We start from the raw sequence: 20,023 nt of genomic DNA, 5'->3' as shown, positions 1-20,023 counted from the left end.
TAATCAATACCTATATTGCGCTGTGTTAAAAATCTTTATAAGAAAAATACCACCGCGCAAAACAGTAAGTAATTTAGCAATGCAGAACTTGCGTATAGGCGCGTTCACAATAGTAATAAAACGTTGTTATGATCTTCCTGTTGGGTACGATGATATAGGCAGGGCGTATCATCTACGATTGAATGAATGGGAATGATGCAGTCGGATAAACAGGCCGGTATCATCGCTGCAACAGCTCATACACAGTGCGATTCGAATATGTTACGGATATAAGTGTAGACGCACCTTTAAACACTACCTTAAACGTTTACGAAAATTTATTCCAGTTTAAGTACACACAAGATCGATTGTTAAAATACACACGATTAAGATGTACAAGATGGAATGCTTTGAAGTTAAAACACTTAAATATTACTTTGAAGTAATTTTATTGTACCTCGCGCCAATTATAAACTAGAGTGCAAAACCTTTTCCCGAATAATGAAGAACGTTGATATAAACAAAAAAACATCGACGAATTCTTCGGCTGCCATAAACTACCACCTTGAAAACTGAATAAAGCAACAACTGTTTTCTGCATTCTTATCCGAGATAATTTAGTTTTGATTCTACAGACGTGCAAATGTATTTTATTATTAGTACAAATACAACCGTTTAAGAGTGACAAAATGAAAAACGACAAACAGTGTAATTAAAAATAAACTGACCTTTTTGTAATTTCCGGAGAGACGACACCTTCACAGCACAGATCCAGTACAGTCCTACATAAGAAAATACACCACTTATATTCCATTTATCCACATATAAACGCACACAATAGGCTACATACTAAACAATTACGCAAAACAAAAAATGTACACACTTCTATTATCAGGTATCAGATAACATACACTAAATTATAGTAACAGTATAATTAAAGTTATTTTAGTAGGTATTAGGGAAGGTGGTATGTTAACGAGAATAATGAAAGGAGACCTTGAATACAAAGAAAGGGAGTCGAGACGTTACACGCAGCTGATGGATACGGCATATCTACTGAATACGATAGTATTTGTATGCAGTAGGGCCCACTATAAGAAGGTATCGTGCATTAAATGCATCAAATGCTCTTTACGATGAGCGCACTTCCTGTTCGGTTCACATCACATCAACGGTGCTAAGAACTGAGAACACCTGTAATCCAAGACAAAATCTGTTTAATAATATAAATAATTATTACTATCTGATAATATGAGAGTGTAAGAATCGGTTTAAACAGTTTAGAACAAAATTATACTTTACGCGTATTTTTAATCAGACATTTTAGTTTTGATTTACACAGTACACCGTACTTTTTTTTAATTTTAGAATTATATTATCCATGGAAGCTGTATCTTTACCGAAGAGTAAGAAGCACAATAATTCGCTCCATAAGATGGATAAAACATTGCTGGCTGTTTTATTTTATTCCTTTATAAATTTTCAATTAATCTAATCTCATTTCACTATTGTGAATTCCAATTTAAAAAATAAAGAAAAATTAGAAAAAAGTTAATTTTTTATAACGTTTTCCCTGGTGTACTTAATGCTGAAAAAATAAACTGCTTTAATGCTAAACTTTTCTCATTTATACATGTCTAATTTGGACGGTTTTCCAGGTAAAGGGCGTTTTCAAGTAACAGCTATGTCGTTCAGGAATGGTTATTTTTAAATCTAAAAAGTAACATTTTTGATAATTTTCGATATGAACAGTAATTAAAAGTAACAAAAATTAAAGAAGAGAGTCAAGTAAACGAGGTAATAACAATAATAATTTTTTTTCACTATTGTTCACATTTTCTTATTTAGCTTTACAAAACGAACAGTACACCAGTTTTTTTTCTTCTTTTTTTTAAATATAAAACAACTTTCAGCCTGAAAGAGCTATTTCTGAAAAATTACAGATAATTGGAAAAAAATTAGCCCATTTTGTCCGGAATTTGGTTAACCGAAGAGACCGAAAAAAAATTGTTATTAAGATGGCATGTGATTTTTTTTTTACTATTTTTTCTGCGTTTCACACAGGTTTATAATCGAGTTTAAAAGTAAAAAAGTAACTAGATGTGCTTGATATATATATTAGTTTTCTGAAGAAAACTTTCATTAATGAAATTGCATAGCTTAACAGAAGAGTGAAAAGGGAATGAAATAAGACTGCCTTTGACTGTTTTATTCTTATTATGAAGGAACCTATTTAATTTTACTGATCGGCGAAGATACAGTACACCAAAAATAAGTTTATATTTTTCCTTTGAAAAAAAAACAGTATAAATTATCTTAGTATTTTTTTGAAGTAATTTTTTGCTATGTATGCAGAAAAGGTTAATGATAAAAATATAATTTATATCCGAAATATCAACGGCACCTAGTCTATCAAGAAATAATTCTCTATCAATAAAGCTATTTTATACCAGGTTTCCTAATTATATCTTAATTTAATAGATCATTTTAACAAACAATTTTCAATGACTAAAATTAGCGATCCACTTAAATTCAAAACGATTAACTACCTTCATTCTTTCTAAATTAATTCTTCACGCGGGCGCGCGCGCGCACACACACACTTTATTTGTCTAGCACGAGCCTAGAAAGAGAAAAAATAATAGAAAATGTGAGGTTTCTATCATCAGCAAACAAACCGGTTCCTATCATAAAAGTCAAAACTGGACTAAAATATATCATAAAACCATTAGAAATTATATTTATATATTATAATAATTACAACACTAGAAAAAATGCACTAACCTTTGGCAAATTAGAAATAAAGAAGCATTTTAATTATATTATCTTCTGACTATATTACCGTTTAGACTATATTTACTAATTAGTCAGTCTTCATTTACTTGTAGGTTCAGGAATAATAGGTATCATCATACCGACAACAGGTTACCTAATAGGAATCCACACAAGAATGGAACCGACAAGAATATTTAGCATGAGTTAGGTACTCCTACACGTAAGATTTAGAGATAAATAAACAAAAAAATATCTTTAGAGCGTCCAGAATTATATTGCATGCGGAATCCATCCAGGGAGCTTACAGTCATTAAACACTTATACTCGTCTTGTAACGAAAAACAGAGAAAAAAGGAATTAGTGAGCTATAAGCTGATATTTTAAGCATCAAAACGTGGGATATAATCCAAAAAAAGTGACAATGAGTAAAAGGCCTCGCCAGAAAATCTCCATTACCAAAAACTGTTCCGCATGGGTGTTGCTCGCTCGTCACTTAAAATGAGAATCAAACAGTAGGATAAACATTTTTATAAATACTAAAACGATACTTTTCAAAATTTTGGTTGTGAGAATATTAAATATTTTACAGATATTCATTAAAGAAAAAAGAATTAATTGTTTTACTTCATTATATTTCTGTTGTCAAGGTGACATAAGTATAATGAAGTAAAAGGATAAATTTTTAACGAATATATTTAATATCTTATCCCTGAAGAAGGCAAGGGGCTTAAAACCTTCTCGGGATAACACAAATGTATCCTAAAAATTTGAAAGCAATCGGTCGGTTGGTACTAGCGTGATGCTGCTGTAAACACACAGATCTACAAACATTCACATTCATACTCGTATATAAGACATTCGTTATTTAATTATATAAGCGTTCGTAAAATTGGTTAAACATTTAACAAAATGTCCTAGATCACATTCTATTAAAAACTAAAAAAGAAAAGCTATAGTCGTAAATGAAAGTTTGTATTTTTCACAAAACTTTTGTAATTTTTCAAATTATACTTATCTAAAGATCTATATTTAAACCATACAAATTATGAAACTTAATAGTATTGTAGAAATGTACTACTACAGTTTAAGAAACTGAGAAATATACTAATTAGCATCATAAAAAAATGAAAAGATTTAACAAATGTTTATTTCATTATTTTTTATCACTAATCTTTTTTGTAAAAAATTAAAGCTTTACTTCACTTCTTCAAATAGTATTCAAAGGTTACGCCTTTTAGACTCATCTACGCATAGACTACAAGAAACGGATTACCTCGCTATACTAATATTAGAAATTAAACGGAGGGCTACATTTTTTAACTTGAGCTACACGATCCATTAGATAAAAATTGCGATATTATTTTCATGACACCAACTTGTATAGAAATAATGAACCAGTTAAGCGCTTGCGGGAATTTGTGTCCCACCTATTATTTGTTCCAGGGTTCTATTTAGCGACCTGGCGAATTAAGATGTAAGGGATAAATTAAACAAGTGCTAATAACCGGATTTACCGTAACAAAATAAATACTTCGAATGTAATAAAATACACGAACAGCTAACTGACGACATTAACGGCATCGGCTGAATAGCACCAGCTCACTATTAACTTTGCATCAAACGGTAGTAATTTATGTCCGATTTCTTGTTTTTGTGTTAGTCCGTTTATTTCTACTTCCTGTTTTTTGTCTTAAATTTGTTTTTATAGAAAAATTGTTTGTAATTAACATTATATAATAAACAAATATACGAGCAACGGTAAATAATAATAATAAGGTTAATCGCCAGATCGCGCATACAGTCGCTTATTTGTTGTATCTGTGTAATAATAATTATTATTTTTAGAAATATATAATACACACGGTCAAAGTGTAGAACGTTTGTAGTTTCAACAATGACTAAATAACATAAAACAATACATAAAATACAGAACACACATACACACAATACAAAATAGACACAAATAAATAATTATATATATCGCTTAAATACATACCTAATATTTATTATTAACCCGACCACTCATATGACAAGCTGCTCACAGTGAGATACTCTGAAACTGAGTAAAATGTGTTTCTTTTAAATCCTAAGAGAGATTTTATGTTTAATGCTGCACTACTTTTTACTTTTTGTGGCAATGAATAGTCAAATTGTACAATTGTACAAATTGTACAGCTATTTAGTGCATTTAGCTTACGTGACGTAACTTGCGTATAACTTCTACGCAATACCTGATCCAAGAAATTGATTATTTCAAAATGCGAGAAAAAATGAAGTCAGAACATTCCAGGGACGAAGTCATATTTTAACTACAAAGCCGTCAGAAGAAATAACACAATACCTTGCGAGTGAGTCCGTCAACAATTTCGATTGCACGTTCTGCAGTAGAAATCGGTACATTAAATCGGATTCATCTCTGTTTCTCTCATTATATTTCAAATGAAATATTATTAGGGCAAGTTATAGTAATGAAGTTCTACAGAGTTATATCGTTCTTTAACAAATAAATTCATCGGAAGAAACTTTTTCGGACGGTGTTACCTACATCCTTTTTCCAGGTCAAAGATGATATCAATCGTCAGAAAGAAGAATTTAATAATGTTTACGTTATTTAATCCAGAATTATTGTAAATTATTAGATCTAATAAAGTACTACATATCAATTGTGTGACGAACTGTAGAACAATTTTTTTTAAGATGTTAACTATAAGGTCTATTTATTTATACTATATACGATGACATCATGAGTTCAGTTTTAAATATATATAGCAAATCGAGTTAAAAAAACTGAGGAAGTTTTGTAACTTAGGAAGCTACTGTAAGGAAGCTTACTTGTACATACTGAGGAAGCTATTGTAACAAATAATGCCAAACAGCACTAAAGTTATGGAACCGGAAGGGAAGTAGAAGGATAATAGGGCCTTTTCTATTTTCCCCACAATGTTTTTTTTTACGTTACGTATTACCTATTAGTAATTGCTCATGTTTTAAACATGTTTAAACCAATATAAGCATTATTGCTTATAATCATAATCTAACCAAACTTAACCTACGCTCGCTAACTTTGACTAGCGAGCGAAGCAAACGTAGGTTAAGTTTGGTTGCATTACATTTATAATTTCTCTACAAATCCAGGGCTTTTATTATTTTCTTAATGAGTTTAAATAGTTATGTTAAACTGTACTATAGCGTCATAGTTACGGGTTTCGTCGCGTACATCATCATCATGCAGTTTTCAAACTCTGAAAACGGCAAAATGATTTATATAAAACGACAAAGTATATACACATACATATATTAGTTTACTCCCGCAACTTTATCATACATTCAAGCATATAAAAACTTTTAATTTACTATCCTGCCCTCGCAAAAGAAAAAATAATTCTTACAATAAATTATACGAACCACTGAACGATTTGAGCCTAAACTGTCCGGCCTTACATTTATATCCGTTTGAATTTCCTTTAATTGTACATCTACAGTAGGTATTGTTTGAATATAATACAATTAAACGAATCATAAACATTTAATTTTTCTTTTTCTAACACCGGTTAATTAAATACGTAAGGAATTCATGAATAATTAGGAAATTCAGGCTAAATAAAACACAAAAGCGACCGGCTCCTCTAAATTTTAGATCAAAAGAGATATCATCAGAACAGGTAAATTACTTTTCTAATCGCCTGTATGTAGAATTTCGTACTATAAAGACAGATTTCGTTATTAATTTTATGCTTATTTTTTAGGTATTTATTTGTTTGTGGTTATGATAATTAATTATCATGCGCTTTTTTTTTAAATCCTCATCGTTCTTGCATTTCATTTTTTCTATTCTTTGTAAGGAACAATAACATGAAATCACAAAATATTACACATCATAAATCACAGAGCCGACTAACAAATGATTGATGTTCTCACTGTTGCAGCTTACAACCCACGAAGTTCAGGCAACCTTGAAAGGTTCGAGGTTAACTCTGTAATTGTATATGTTTGCCGTACCGACCACACCTGCAAGTAACTATACATTTCATTACCGTTTTCATAGCACTTAATAACTGCGTAATACAACACATGCATATCACACCATTAACAAAAACATTCAGTATTTTATTAGGATTTATATTTAACGGTCAATAATAGTAAAAAAAATATATAAATATATATTACTCTATCTAGAGTCGCTTACATCTAAAATCAATATGAAAAAAGTGAAAGAAATGAAAGCAAAAACTTTTACTTTGCGTAATAACACGCGGCTTTAAATTTAATTAAACATCAGTTATTCTGAATTTTGTGTATAAAAATTCACTTATTCCTTTCTTTGACCTTATAATTATCGAAAGAAGATACTCGGTTCGGAAGCTCGAACGCTAGAATCTACGTTTAACAATCCCAGCTTTCAATTTATAATATTTTTTTTAACCAATAATGTGCTTGATCACAACAGGCTGTCCATCAGATTACAAATTATCAGACGGATTTTCCGGACTAAGACCGGCCGGCCAGTGTTGTTTATTGAACATATCCCCGAAGAATGAGTTTCTTTATTTTGAAAAATATAGATACAAAAACATATTATTATTTATCAAAAATTAAATATGTTGATTTCTTTTTGTTTGAAATTAAACTTTAAAGTAACTCAAACAAGGAAAAAATCAATATTAAATCTTACAGACAATTATAAAAAACGTTCAAAATTTGGTCGAGTTTCAACTCGATACGTAAAAATTCGCCAATTGTAATCGGTAAACTTTGTAAGTTCTTATTTTGAAATGAATATAAATGTAGCCTAATATAAGGTCTAATATATGATTAAATGCTTTTCATACCGTGTAACTTTAGATTGTATAATACCAGAACAAACAGAGTACTAATGTAGATCTGGCCCAGAATGTTTGAAGGACATCTGATTCACAGAAAGGAGCATATAAAATAGTTAATAAATTTAAACAATTAATCCTTTTGTTATATCGTAATTTCTAATTACCGAAGGAGCCCCCTAAAAATCTATTTCATCAATGATAGGATGCATCTGACGAACAAACAATGGCGACTTCGTCATAGTCTTCGTATAGTTCAACGATTATCTCTCACAGAAATTAAGCTACCAAAACAATTAGCCGAGTCGATTAATCGCAAACTGATTTCAAGGGCAAATCTCTATTTATGCACTTTTCTCAAAATTTTAATGTTTACTTATACAAAAATCATCATAATATGCAGTTAACTATCGAAATTCAACTTGTCCTTTTTTTTAAATGCCTATTTTTTCATTTTTATGAACATTTATTCAACGGTTTCTATTATTTAATGATAAATTGGAAAAGTTTCAATAAAAGTGTACGATTTTTTTTGCAAAAAAAATATGTTTAACTCAAACATTCACACGATTTTACTCGGAAACAAATACAATACGTACACCGAATCCAGAAACGAAATTAAAAAAAAAAATCGTAATTATACTTTCCATGAACATAACACGTACGCTGTACGACCATCCGCGAAGTCGCGAGTTCGGTGTTGATTTTACTAATCATCAGCGTTGATGTTGATAATTATATCATCTACCCCGGCTGCCAGTGGTAAGAGAAACTACTATTTTAGAATCCGTAGCTCGTTTTAGAAAATTTTATAACTGAATAGACTATTTCCATAAAGATTACAAAATAAATAAATAGAAGAGAATAGAAAAAGAAAATTGAAAAGTGGAGAGTACAAGGATGACTGTCGTAAACTAAGATTAATATGAATATCTAGTTCAGAGTGTTGAAATTATAATGGTACGTATAAGCATACGTATTTGTGTTAAAATTAAATGAAAGTATCCTTGAAGAATTATTTTTGTAACAGTCTTAACGATTTCATTTCGTATTTATTCTCATTAACAACAGCAACAAAAATTAAAATTTTAATTATTATAATCATGTAAGTTATCCGACCGACATGGCGTTAGAAGTTCAATGAATGCTATTATATTTTGTGTAGTATCTGCTATTATAACTGTTACAGTATTCAATAATAATACTCATTCAATAATAATAAGAGACTATAAAGTAATTACGTTATTATAATAAACAAATCGATGATCGCAGCGAGTATTTTATTAGTATCTGTTCAGGATTATAAAAACTGACTAAAACCTCTTATTCAGTCGCATAATTTGTAGAGAAAGAAATCTTTCCTTAAAAATTAGTTTTACTACAATTTTCTTAAAACATAGGAAACCGAAATAATTAGTTGAATACTGAAAAGTAATTGAACAGAAAAAATGGAATAATAATAATGCAGAAATAATCCCATAGTTACATAAAAATGTTTATAAATATATTTACAAAATCTGGTGGCTAGCTATTTTCATTTGAAACTAAAAATCCGTTACAAATGAACGACAAATTTTTTGTACCTAAAAAGTAATAAGGATTTAAGGATTTTTAAATTCGTTCATTAATAATCTTGTAGTTAAAATAATTGAGAAAAATAATTGAGATCACGACTCAATAACCGTTCGGAAAATTATGGTACAGATTCAGTGTTAAAATGTTCACAAATATACTGTTTAAAATACCGATCATTAACGAGGGAAATAAACTGAAGGTCAAATTATATTCAATTGTTTTTATAACACCATTTAATCAGCCAAGTTTTCCGAAGTAAAATAAAACGTTCGACAGAATATATAATTAAATAATTTACATATTTTTTTTTTGCATTTTCAAACAAATGAACATTTGTAACTGCAGGTCGAAAAACATTAAAATTTTCATTTTTCAACCTTCACAATATAAGTAATAAAAATACTAAATAATCCAGAAATTTTCTGCCATTTTTCGTATTGATATAAAACTATTCGATTTGATTTTTTTTCAACATTTAATAGATGTAATCAATAGATGTATTTACACAATTTACAGTAGAAACGGTTCAAAATTGGAAAAAGGTAAGAAAAATCATCTTACAGGCGTATAATGCTGTCCATATAAACGACACATATTATACGATAAGTTTAAAAATTAAACTCGTTTCCTATCAAGGTTAATAGATTAATTAGACTGAAACATAACAATAAAAGAGTATTACGCTGGAAAACAAATATTATAAAATAATTACCTAGCTTAATAATTAACGCAAAATAAATATAAACACTCACACTAAGACACAACAAATATCATATTATTTATAAACAGGACAAATTCTGGTTTTACTTTCATCAGTGTTATCATCTGCTGTTCTTCAAAGTCTAAGCTGTATTGGCATGTGTAGAAGGGTATAGGACGTGACCAGATCCCCACCCTAGTAGTAAGCTCGCTAATGATCTTTGCAATAAATGGACAATAAATATACCTCCATCATTTAAAAACTTGTTAAGTATTACTTTCAGCAGGAGGATATATATGTGAATTTTTTTAATGTTTAAAATATATACATATATTACCCCGAAGATTAACATACATAAACTTCGCACAAAATAAATATTTCTTTCGATACACTTGCAGATACTAGTTTACATAAAAATATTTATATACTACATGAATTTCAATATTTAATTAACCTAAAAACATTAAACTTAAAACAGGGTCTAAAAATATAAATTTATCGAGTGTATCATAACCAAACGGCTACAGACGACCTGAAATCAGTTACAACTTCATTCCCGTAAACGACATGGCGCTCTCACGAAAGCATTCTAATCTCAAGAATAACAAGGAGTGAGGTGATTTTCGGATGCCTTTTATACCGAGCCAATACACAATTCCCACATCGAGATAAAAAGCCCAACGAAATCTACCGCTGACAGTGTTGTTTAGACAAAAGCGTAGAGAAAAGCGTCTCTACGTCTGAACACTTTCCTGTTACTCGCTACAATAACATCACAACTCTCAGAAAAAGGTGTACGTGGTCTGGTACATTTATGAAAGAGTGGAAGTAAATAGTAAACAGTAATAAATCAATTTATTAATTTCAGTGTAATGTAGTATACTCTGGCTCAGCTCAGTAGAATTAGATACGATGCATAAAAATTAAACGAGGATAAAAAGTTTTCTATTCCGCAATGAAATCACATGTTTTCTTCCGATAGAAGCTTATTAATTCTCCAGCGTTTCTTTACAGTATTAACGAATACATTTTCTTAAATTTAAGTTATGATGTTTAAAATCAAAACGTAAACAGAAAAGTTAGAAAATATTTTTCGGTAGCGATGGAAAACAAATTACTAAAAACTCCTATAATGCGTCGTAAAAATAAAACTTAAACTAACCGCAATATTAATGCAATTCAGTATACAAAAACAAAATATTTTCAACAAAAAAAATAAAGAACTAGGAACCGTAAAACCCAATCGGAATTTTAATTATCACTCTAATCATTTTTAAAAAACTATAGTCCACATAAAGAAAGCAACAAATCAAATTACAAACCAAACGTTTTTGTAGAAGTTAAGCGAACAAAACAGAACGACCAAATGAAACAAAAAAGGCAATGTTTTTTGTCTCACTATATTGTAGTCGTAAAAATGTTGAACAATAATAATCATGGAGAATTTCAGAAGGGTTTGGCTCAGCCAATTATTAAATTGGTCACTGACCTTTTATGTAAAAAAAAAGCCGCCCAAATGCGCCGGGCCAAACAGTGTAATATCCCTCATCCCTAGATTTATAAATTTTTAAGAGCAAAGACTTCCATTAACTTCGTGTAAGGAAAAATAGTCAGTCATACATATATATTTACGCGTAATAGTTTTTCACGAATAACAGAAAAATGTTTTTTTTATTAATAAGAATAATATTAACGATGATGGAAAATTATATTTTTAAATTATCAATTAATATTAGAACAGAAGGATATTGGAAGCGATGTAAAATTCAAAAAATAAAAACTGGTTTACGAAGTCTCCGTTTCTTCCTTCAGTAAAATTATACGGCAACTAAATAATACGTTAATAAATCATGTAAGTAGAGTTATAATAATCAAACACGATGTGTTAATAGATATAAATAGTTCTCTATATTAAGTAATAGCTGTAATAATATACGTCTAAATTTCACGAAGCATCAGTAACCGAAAAACAGTATTAAATTAATATACTATTAAATATAAATACCACTTATTTATTAAGAAAAAGATCAGGAAGACTGTACATCACTAAACCGGTATTCATATTAAAAATCCAAATACGTCACAAGAATTCAATTTCTTAGCTAAATCTACTAATCCATAAAATCATTTGAAAGTTTCAGAAAAAATAAAAAGGAATCAACTTCTTTTGGTCTAATGGAACTTAAAAATAATTATCATAATTACTTACATACAATCCATATTACTCCCTATCAGTTCGAAGTTTATAATAACTCGCTTCATACTAAGCGTGATCATGTTCGTTTAATAATAACAGTAAAAGTCGATTATATTCCTCAGATACTTTTCCTGTTATATCTAATTAAATTCAATTTTATTATACAGATTCAAAAAAAGAATTCATATTAAGTACAATTAAATATAAAGTAAAAAAAAATGTCTGATCTCTTTTTAATGAACTTTTCGAGTGAAACCGTCAATAAAAATATTATAAGTAATACATCTACTATTGATTGCTACATAATTAGCCTTTCTCATCGTACTGCTCCGATTTGGGCAATTCGACCGATGATGCCTTATCTTCTGAAAAAATCTGCATATGAATAATCTTTCTTAAAATAATTCTTAAATGTACGTTTTTTCAATCGATGTTTAAACTTTGACTTTTAGAAGTCGGCCCGAATGAAAAACGACTGCCGAAAAATTTACTAACCTTTAATTTGACGCCGTCTCCAGGAAGTTGAAATTTAACGAAACAGATTTAGAAAGTTAACTTTATTATTAGGTGTCAAGTTTCTTTGACGCTGGTTTTTGGTTTTACTTTTTTTAAATTATTTCATTTATGTAAAATATGGGTAGACCTATCACCAATAAAAAGGCCTTTGATAAGAAACGTAGAGGGCGAGGGAATTTGTCTTGTTAAAACTAAGAAAAATATGCAAAAATAATAATCACTTTTTATCATTGTGCAAGTACGTTCATAAAACTAAAAAAAAAACTGAAACGAGAAGAGTTTATTCTATTCGTTTTAAAAGTAGTTTTTAACGTTTAGGGTGCTTTAGAGTGAGTTAGTGCACTTTTCTTGAAGTTTTGCTTGAAAATACTTTGACAATCAGAATTACTCATAACGCTGTAAAAATCCAGTAATAAAAATGACAATGATAAAATAAAAATGAATAACATCTTCAAATAATCTCCGAAGACAATGAATTTTTTGTTTAATTAATATTCCACTTATCTAGAATATGCTTATCAGCATTACTATCAGAGTAACTTTCTGAATTATAAAATAATAAATAATCATCGGAATATACATATCTAGTGAATGTTGTATCATCGAAGACATCAATAATCACACACTACTGATAAAGTAACAAAGAAATAAAATAAAGTGCACTATCAACTTTTGAATTCAGAAAGTTAACCGAAGCCCAACGGGAAATTTTACCAAGCTTTTTAATCCATACGTCATAAAATATATATTTTTTAATTAAAGAAAATTTAATGAAAAATAACTAAAAAATATAAAATAAGGCCTGTACCGTACAAGAGCTTACATAAGCTATGCATTGGACCGATTAAAAACTAGCCGACTTAAAAATACCTACAAACAAAACATTTGAGAAAATTTGCCTAAAACTTCACGACTTTTATCAAAAGATTAATCTGTTTTTGAAGAGCCAAAAAATCATACAGTTTCATTAATTTAAATCCGGGTAATTATTTTTACCCGGCTATTATTGTTTTTCCTAGTTGAAATAGAATTAAAAGATTATTCAAATTTACATTATACTGATGAGATAAATTTTAAAACAGGTTTTGAGCGAGCTCATTTTATTAATGCGGCATTTATTTCTATAATTATTATTCTTCGTAAAATTACTAAACTTAAAGAGTGAGTAAATTAATATATTCTTACTAGGTACCCGATGTATCTTAAATACAGATAATTACTGTAATAAGCTACTAATAATTAACTTAATTTACCAATTAAATAATTAACATCTTGTTTTCACTAATAACTATTTTTGAATAAGTATCAATTAGACTTCGTCATGTACGCGTAAATTATTGTCTGTGATGGAAATATATAATAAGGTACATGGAATGCGAAACGGAATCACAAAGTTATTTAATTACCAATTTCATACCACAGCTTCCTTATATAAACATCGCATCAACGTACACTTACCAAAATACTATACATTTAATATGTATTAATAATTGAAATCAAACAGCGCACTGTTGATTGATTCCATTTAATAAAGAACAACTGATTACTCGAGAAAATTAAATTGGTCATATTACACATGCGCGCGCACGCACACGCACACACACACACACACAGACACAGACACAGACAGACAGACAGACAGACAGACAGACAGATAGAGAGAGAGAGAGAGAGCGAGAGAGAGAGAGAGATAGAGTGAGAGAGCGAGAAGGGGGAGAGAGATTCAGTTCGACATGAAAAATAGGATATCTAAACGGAAGTTTCCGAATAATATCATATCTGCATAAAGTGAAGAGATGAAACATTTAATTAATTCAAAAAACTAAACGATAAAATGTTCTCGTAATTATTAAACAAATGCAGTTTAGAATCTTTTTTTAATCAGTTTAGTATTTTATTTTTAAAACGCAAAAGAATTGTCTGAAATGCTTAGTAAAATATAAATCAAGAGCAATTTTTAGTATAAAATTACACAAAGCATAAAATAACAACAAAAAACATTGGAAATAGAAGAATTTTATTTACACTAGGATTTTTTATACTCGAGATAAATTTCAAGATTTAACTCTCAACGAGTAATAATTTTACAACGAGTACATCTGTAGATTTTAAAACTCTTTATGACTTAACTAGCACAAATTTCACGTCGCGAACGTTTTTCTAAGTAAAACAATATTCAGAGTAGAATTTTTTGCGGTGCGGTTAGCCGACTACGCATTAGCCATAAGAATGCTGATAGCGATAACATCTGGAAAGAGAGATCACATCATGTACGATATCATACTAGCGGTTCGAGTCGTTCATTACACTAAAGTCTGTTGATATGCTTGTAGCTTCGTCATGTCTTAAGATCGCAGAAGATACTACACATTTATTGTCCTATTAACCGGTTGGAAATGCGACCCTCTTACAGTTGCCATAAATTGCGAGAAACAAAAAAGAAGAAAAAAGACAATAAGAGATTTTGGAACCGGAGTCAAGGCCAGGGCAGAGAAGTGGTTTCTAGGAAGCCAGATCACCGAGCATAAAGGGATGGCGGAGAATAGGAGTGGAGGGGAGTCGGCCACCTCTAGCACATATCGGTCGAAGCCAGCCGCTAACGTAGACCGGCCGGTTCATCTTGATCCAACATTGTTCCGATATAAAACAATTCACAACAAAATTAAAATCACATAAACAAATAAATGTTAATGCGTTCATAAACTTTAACACTGGTAACCGTAAAGCAATTTTTTTATTCATAAAAAAAATCTACGCATATAGTTTAACAGTAAAAGTGATACGGAGCTAGTTAAAATAACGTCGGCAATGACCTTACTATGCAGCTTACCAACATAGCTGAAATTTCTCGGAATTTCCCCCCACTCTTGATAAAAGGTGAAAATATTCTTACTCTCATCTCTTTATCTATTTTCTTAATTGAATAAAAGCGATAAAAAACGTAAACTAAATATTTTAACTGGTTTGTTAAACAAGTAAACACGAGTAAAAATTTGAAAAAATTTAGATTAAGGTTCAGTTTTAAGGCATAATGAAGTGTAGTTATAAAGTACCTCAAATGAAAATATTTGAACTATTTTAACATTTTATTAATTTTTGTTTTCTATTTTCCTTCCACTGGCTGAGTACTAACCATTCCTAATAAAACCTCATTAGGAAAACATAATACGATGATACAGTTTTACAAAACTAACTCCTTAAAACGATAAAAAGGAAAATTATTTTTAATAAACATGTATACTACGCAATTAACTTCCGATAAAGATTACTGGCTATTCCTACTGTATTATGCTTAATTACGATCGATATATATATATATATATATGTATAAAACAAGAGATTTAATTTATTTTACAACTAACATATTATTTATTTTATTACTACAAATAAGGCAGGCCTATGGTCTGCCGCGAAAATGTTACCTGGTTTATGTTTCATTACACATGATTTTTTAAATGTTTTTTCCAACTGTAACTAAATAATGTTCATTAATTTTGCATACTAATAAAAACAAAAACTTTTACAATGAAAAGTTTCAAAATCCTAAACATTTTTAGCTGTTTCTTGAGTTGTGATTTTTTAACACAGCTCTAGCCCCAATATTTTCCTTTTTTAACTCCAAAACACAAATAAAATTTTAGCTAAATCGTTCGTATAAAGAAATATAAATCATTCGTGCGCTGCGCGCAGCCAACCAGCGCATGACGTGGTCCCGCTCTGCTCCAACAACAGCTAAAATAAAATGTGAGCACTACATCAAACAAACAAACCAACACACCATCTCCTTTTCTATGGAAAAGATTTACATATGTACAACTTATAATCCCTCAGGTTAATAATCTATACATTTTACGTAACTCCAGTTTTTAGTAATGGGGAGTGAAGATGGTGTTTTTTCTAATGATATTAATACGAATAATATAAGTATATTTTTCTTGTGTAAAGCATATATAAGGAAGAAATTTTATATAATCAAATTCTCATTATCATCACAGTATCAAACATCCGGTTAAAAATACAGCTTGATGTAATAAGCTGTTACACTGAATTTTATGTTAAACCTTTCATAATAAAAAAAAACTATTTAGAAACAATTCTACGATTTGTTTTTACCTTATGTTTTCTATTTTTGGACTAAAAAAGAATATGAGGAGTCATTTTTTACCGGCAGCTATACTGAACTACAATAAAAGGAATAGTAAAAGACATCAGCTTACCTCAACTGGCATTAGAAAAATAACCGCCATTAGTCTGTCTAATCACAATAAAAAAACCCACCTGAAAAAACAAAATATGAGAATTAAGTAAACAATCATATTTTTAATCTATGAAAAAATGCATTTGCATTAAGCAATAAATATAGCTTTCTGATACAAGTAAGCTAATCAGACAGCAGACTTCCAATCGACGGTAGAATACTTTCTTATTTTAAATTATAAAATAAAGAGTTGAAGTGACCGATTTGGTATTATCGCCAGGTCCCGGACAGATGCAAATAACAGTACGCATTACAACTTACTACGTCCGTCAAATATAGCAGTGATATTAACAAACGCTACAAAAACTAACAAGTAATCTCGAGAAAATTTAATATTAAAAATCCAGCTCAGCTGTTGAATTGTTTAGTCGATCAAATTTTTTCACAAATGTGGAGACCTTGAATTATTTATCATCGTATCACTTTTTGGAACGCGAACAACTAGGCAGCTAGTTTTTCGCTTCAAAAACAATACAATAAAATTAACATAAATATGCTGAAAAGCCATACATCGCTTGAAATTTCAAAACAGCAGTAATAATAAATATCTATCTACATATTATTATATCAACCGATGTTTTCGCAAAATCTTTTGCATAACAGTATAAACAGATGCAGTGGGTGTTGTTAGGGACTCCAAAGAAACAAAACCAACAAAAAAGATAACGGGGGCAAAGTCCATCACTCCAATTAGTTGTTTTATAAAAGTCATTCATGTCAGTTTCAACTGAAAACTTTTAATACTAGTAAATAAGCAAACCTTCGACTTATAGTACGTACATAAGTACATGAAAGTATTGTAAATGTTTCAGAGTTATGAACTTATTTAAAACTGACAACGAAGGTATCAGTTCCGATAAAGTAACCGAACAGAAGTTCCAGAAAGATCTGTAACCATATTTTATGTATTTAGAAAATTTGTCGTTTTAAATTAGATTTCTAAAAAGTACACAAGCAGATCAGTTTAAAATATTCACTCTTATTTTTGATTTTAATCAGAACTGATCCTGTTCATGTTTTTTTTTTTTTTTTTTAAATATTATATCATTAAAGTATACCGTTTATAACGGTTAAGAAACTCAGAAATATTTTTATAAATCAGACATGCTGATACTGAATGCAACTTATATTTATTTTTACTCCTAACTTATCTTTTTTCAAAGCAAGAAATTAACCGGAAATAATAGAAAAGCTTAGGTTTATTTTTTACGATTTCCTTCTGATAGGGACTGCTATATAAACAATACCGTAAGTTAGTGTATAACAACAGTACAGTTATACATCTCTGAAACATGATTTAAAATTTTTAGTAAGATGTTTTTAAACAATAGTTCCTTTTTTTAGTCATTATGTAACAAAATGAATACGATACATTAATAACTTAGTTAATTACTTACTTTCGTGAAGACTATATCAACGAATAAAAAACAAAAAAGAAATACACGATGTTAAAAAAAAGATAAAAATATATTCAACGACCTTCAAAATAAATACGAATAAATGAAAACGAAAGTCCACAAACAACACATAATGGCGGCGAACAAGCTATGCATCAGTAGAACAAAACGATAAAATAAATAATTGCTTTACTTTACTAGCGCTAAGTTATAACACAGGAAAAAGAATGTAAATTCCATTTCTATGCAAAATAACCTAGAAGGAAAACCTGTGTGTGCTCATATTTGTTTGTTGTGTGTGTGTGTGTGTGTGTGTGTGTGTGTTCCTAAAAAAAACCAACAGTGCGAAGTAATGAAAATTATCCAGTGCACGCCGGTGAAGAAGAATGTTAGTTTCAAGATAATACTCGTATATTTTTTAAGGAAGAAACAACTTTTAAAATGGTTGCGTAATTGTAGTTAATTACTCATTTCCGATGGGAAAATATGATTATGTAAGTTTCATCTACCGACCTAATTATAAAGCACCAAGTGAAAATGGTAAATTGTAAGATACGTATCGGTAATTTTTTCAATTACAAATGAAAGACTGATAATAAGGCACCCAAACTTACGAAAGTATGGTGCCATCGCTAGTGTAAACTTTCCATCGTAAATCATTTCAATATGACCAGATAACAAACTTCTTGTTTTATATTGCAGTGCTGTGCCCAGTGCTATATTTGGCAGTCCTTCATCAACTACACCAGTTAAGTACCAATGGAAAATGACTGGCAATGACGACGTCTACAATGCAATAAATTAAATACTTTTATTTGTATCATTAACTCGTTTGCAACAAACGGGTTTTTATGATTGTTTTTAATTAAAGATTTCAAAACTAATTTAATCACACATTTTCCAACAAGGAAACTTTAAAATAATCCATTTAAAAATTTATGAAGAGTTTAGGAGTTCGGATTATAATTATAAATAAGCATTTTAGCTTATTTAGATTTTTTTTACTACCAAGTTATATTATCTAATGAAGCTACGCAAAGTGAAGGAAAATAATTGTTTGTATTACTCAAGAGCTTAAGAAGAGAAGGTAAAACTATTATTCGGTCTATCAATACAAATTAAAAGAAAAAAAAAGACGGAGGATAACCCGAACAAAAATTCCACTTTAAATTTCATTCCGAACTTTCCTTATCTATGAGATATAATCGCTGTGCCTTTCACCAAAAAATTATGTAATGATGTTACGCTATCATTTGCAACTAATACTTCTTTAATAATAATTTTTTTTAATATTTTCTGGTGTATGTGTATGTATTTACAATGATGTGAATTTTGTCACTTAGACTATCTGACCAGTCGTTAATTTTTTTAATGAACTTGTAAATTGATTTTTAACAAACACGTTTGAAAAAATTTCTTCTTAATTTAGAAATTTATTCATGATAATTTGTTGCATAGCTAAATAAATAATAGGAGTTTTTATATCTATTAAATAAATGAATCATTTTATCAAAATATATTATTTTGATTTTTGTTTAAAATATATTTTCCATGATCTTAATGGAAGTAAGACTATACGCATGATAATAGAGCTGAATCCAAAAGATACCTCAGTTCAAAAAAAAAGTATTTGGATACAGAGAGATAAGAAAAAGTTAAATAAAATTTCACAGTAAATTTAAAGTTTCATTCGGTTCGAATTTAAATCATGATTAAAAACAATGATTTGTACAAAAATGATGAGTTTAATTATAAAATAGCTTTTCCTTTTGAAATACTGAAATCATAAGCCTAATGCCATAATTA

General features: G+C 29.5%; 1 protein-coding gene across 2 annotated transcripts in view; it reads right to left on the bottom strand.

Annotated features, from left to right (window-relative positions):
- Positions 1–20,023, bottom strand: part of E23 (ABC transporter G family member E23) — a 353,737-nt gene that overhangs the window by 280,585 nt on the left and 53,129 nt on the right. The window contains exon 2 of one of the 2 annotated variants that reach the window (XM_075377996.1): positions 708–761. The exons of the other annotated variant lie outside the window; for it this stretch is intronic. Within the exon in view, the coding sequence (XP_075234111.1) occupies positions 708–761 (54 nt within the window). The remainder of the gene's footprint in view (positions 1–707; positions 762–20,023) is intronic. 2 annotated transcript variants of the gene reach the window in all.

Source organism: Lycorma delicatula, chromosome 1, assembly GCF_047948215.1.
Source record: "Lycorma delicatula isolate Av1 chromosome 1, ASM4794821v1, whole genome shotgun sequence".
In the NCBI taxonomy this organism is placed as follows: Eukaryota; Metazoa; Arthropoda; class Insecta; order Hemiptera; family Fulgoridae; genus Lycorma; species Lycorma delicatula.
The sequence above is the reverse complement of the archived record's forward strand: the minus strand, read 5'-3'. Positions and strand labels throughout refer to the sequence as shown.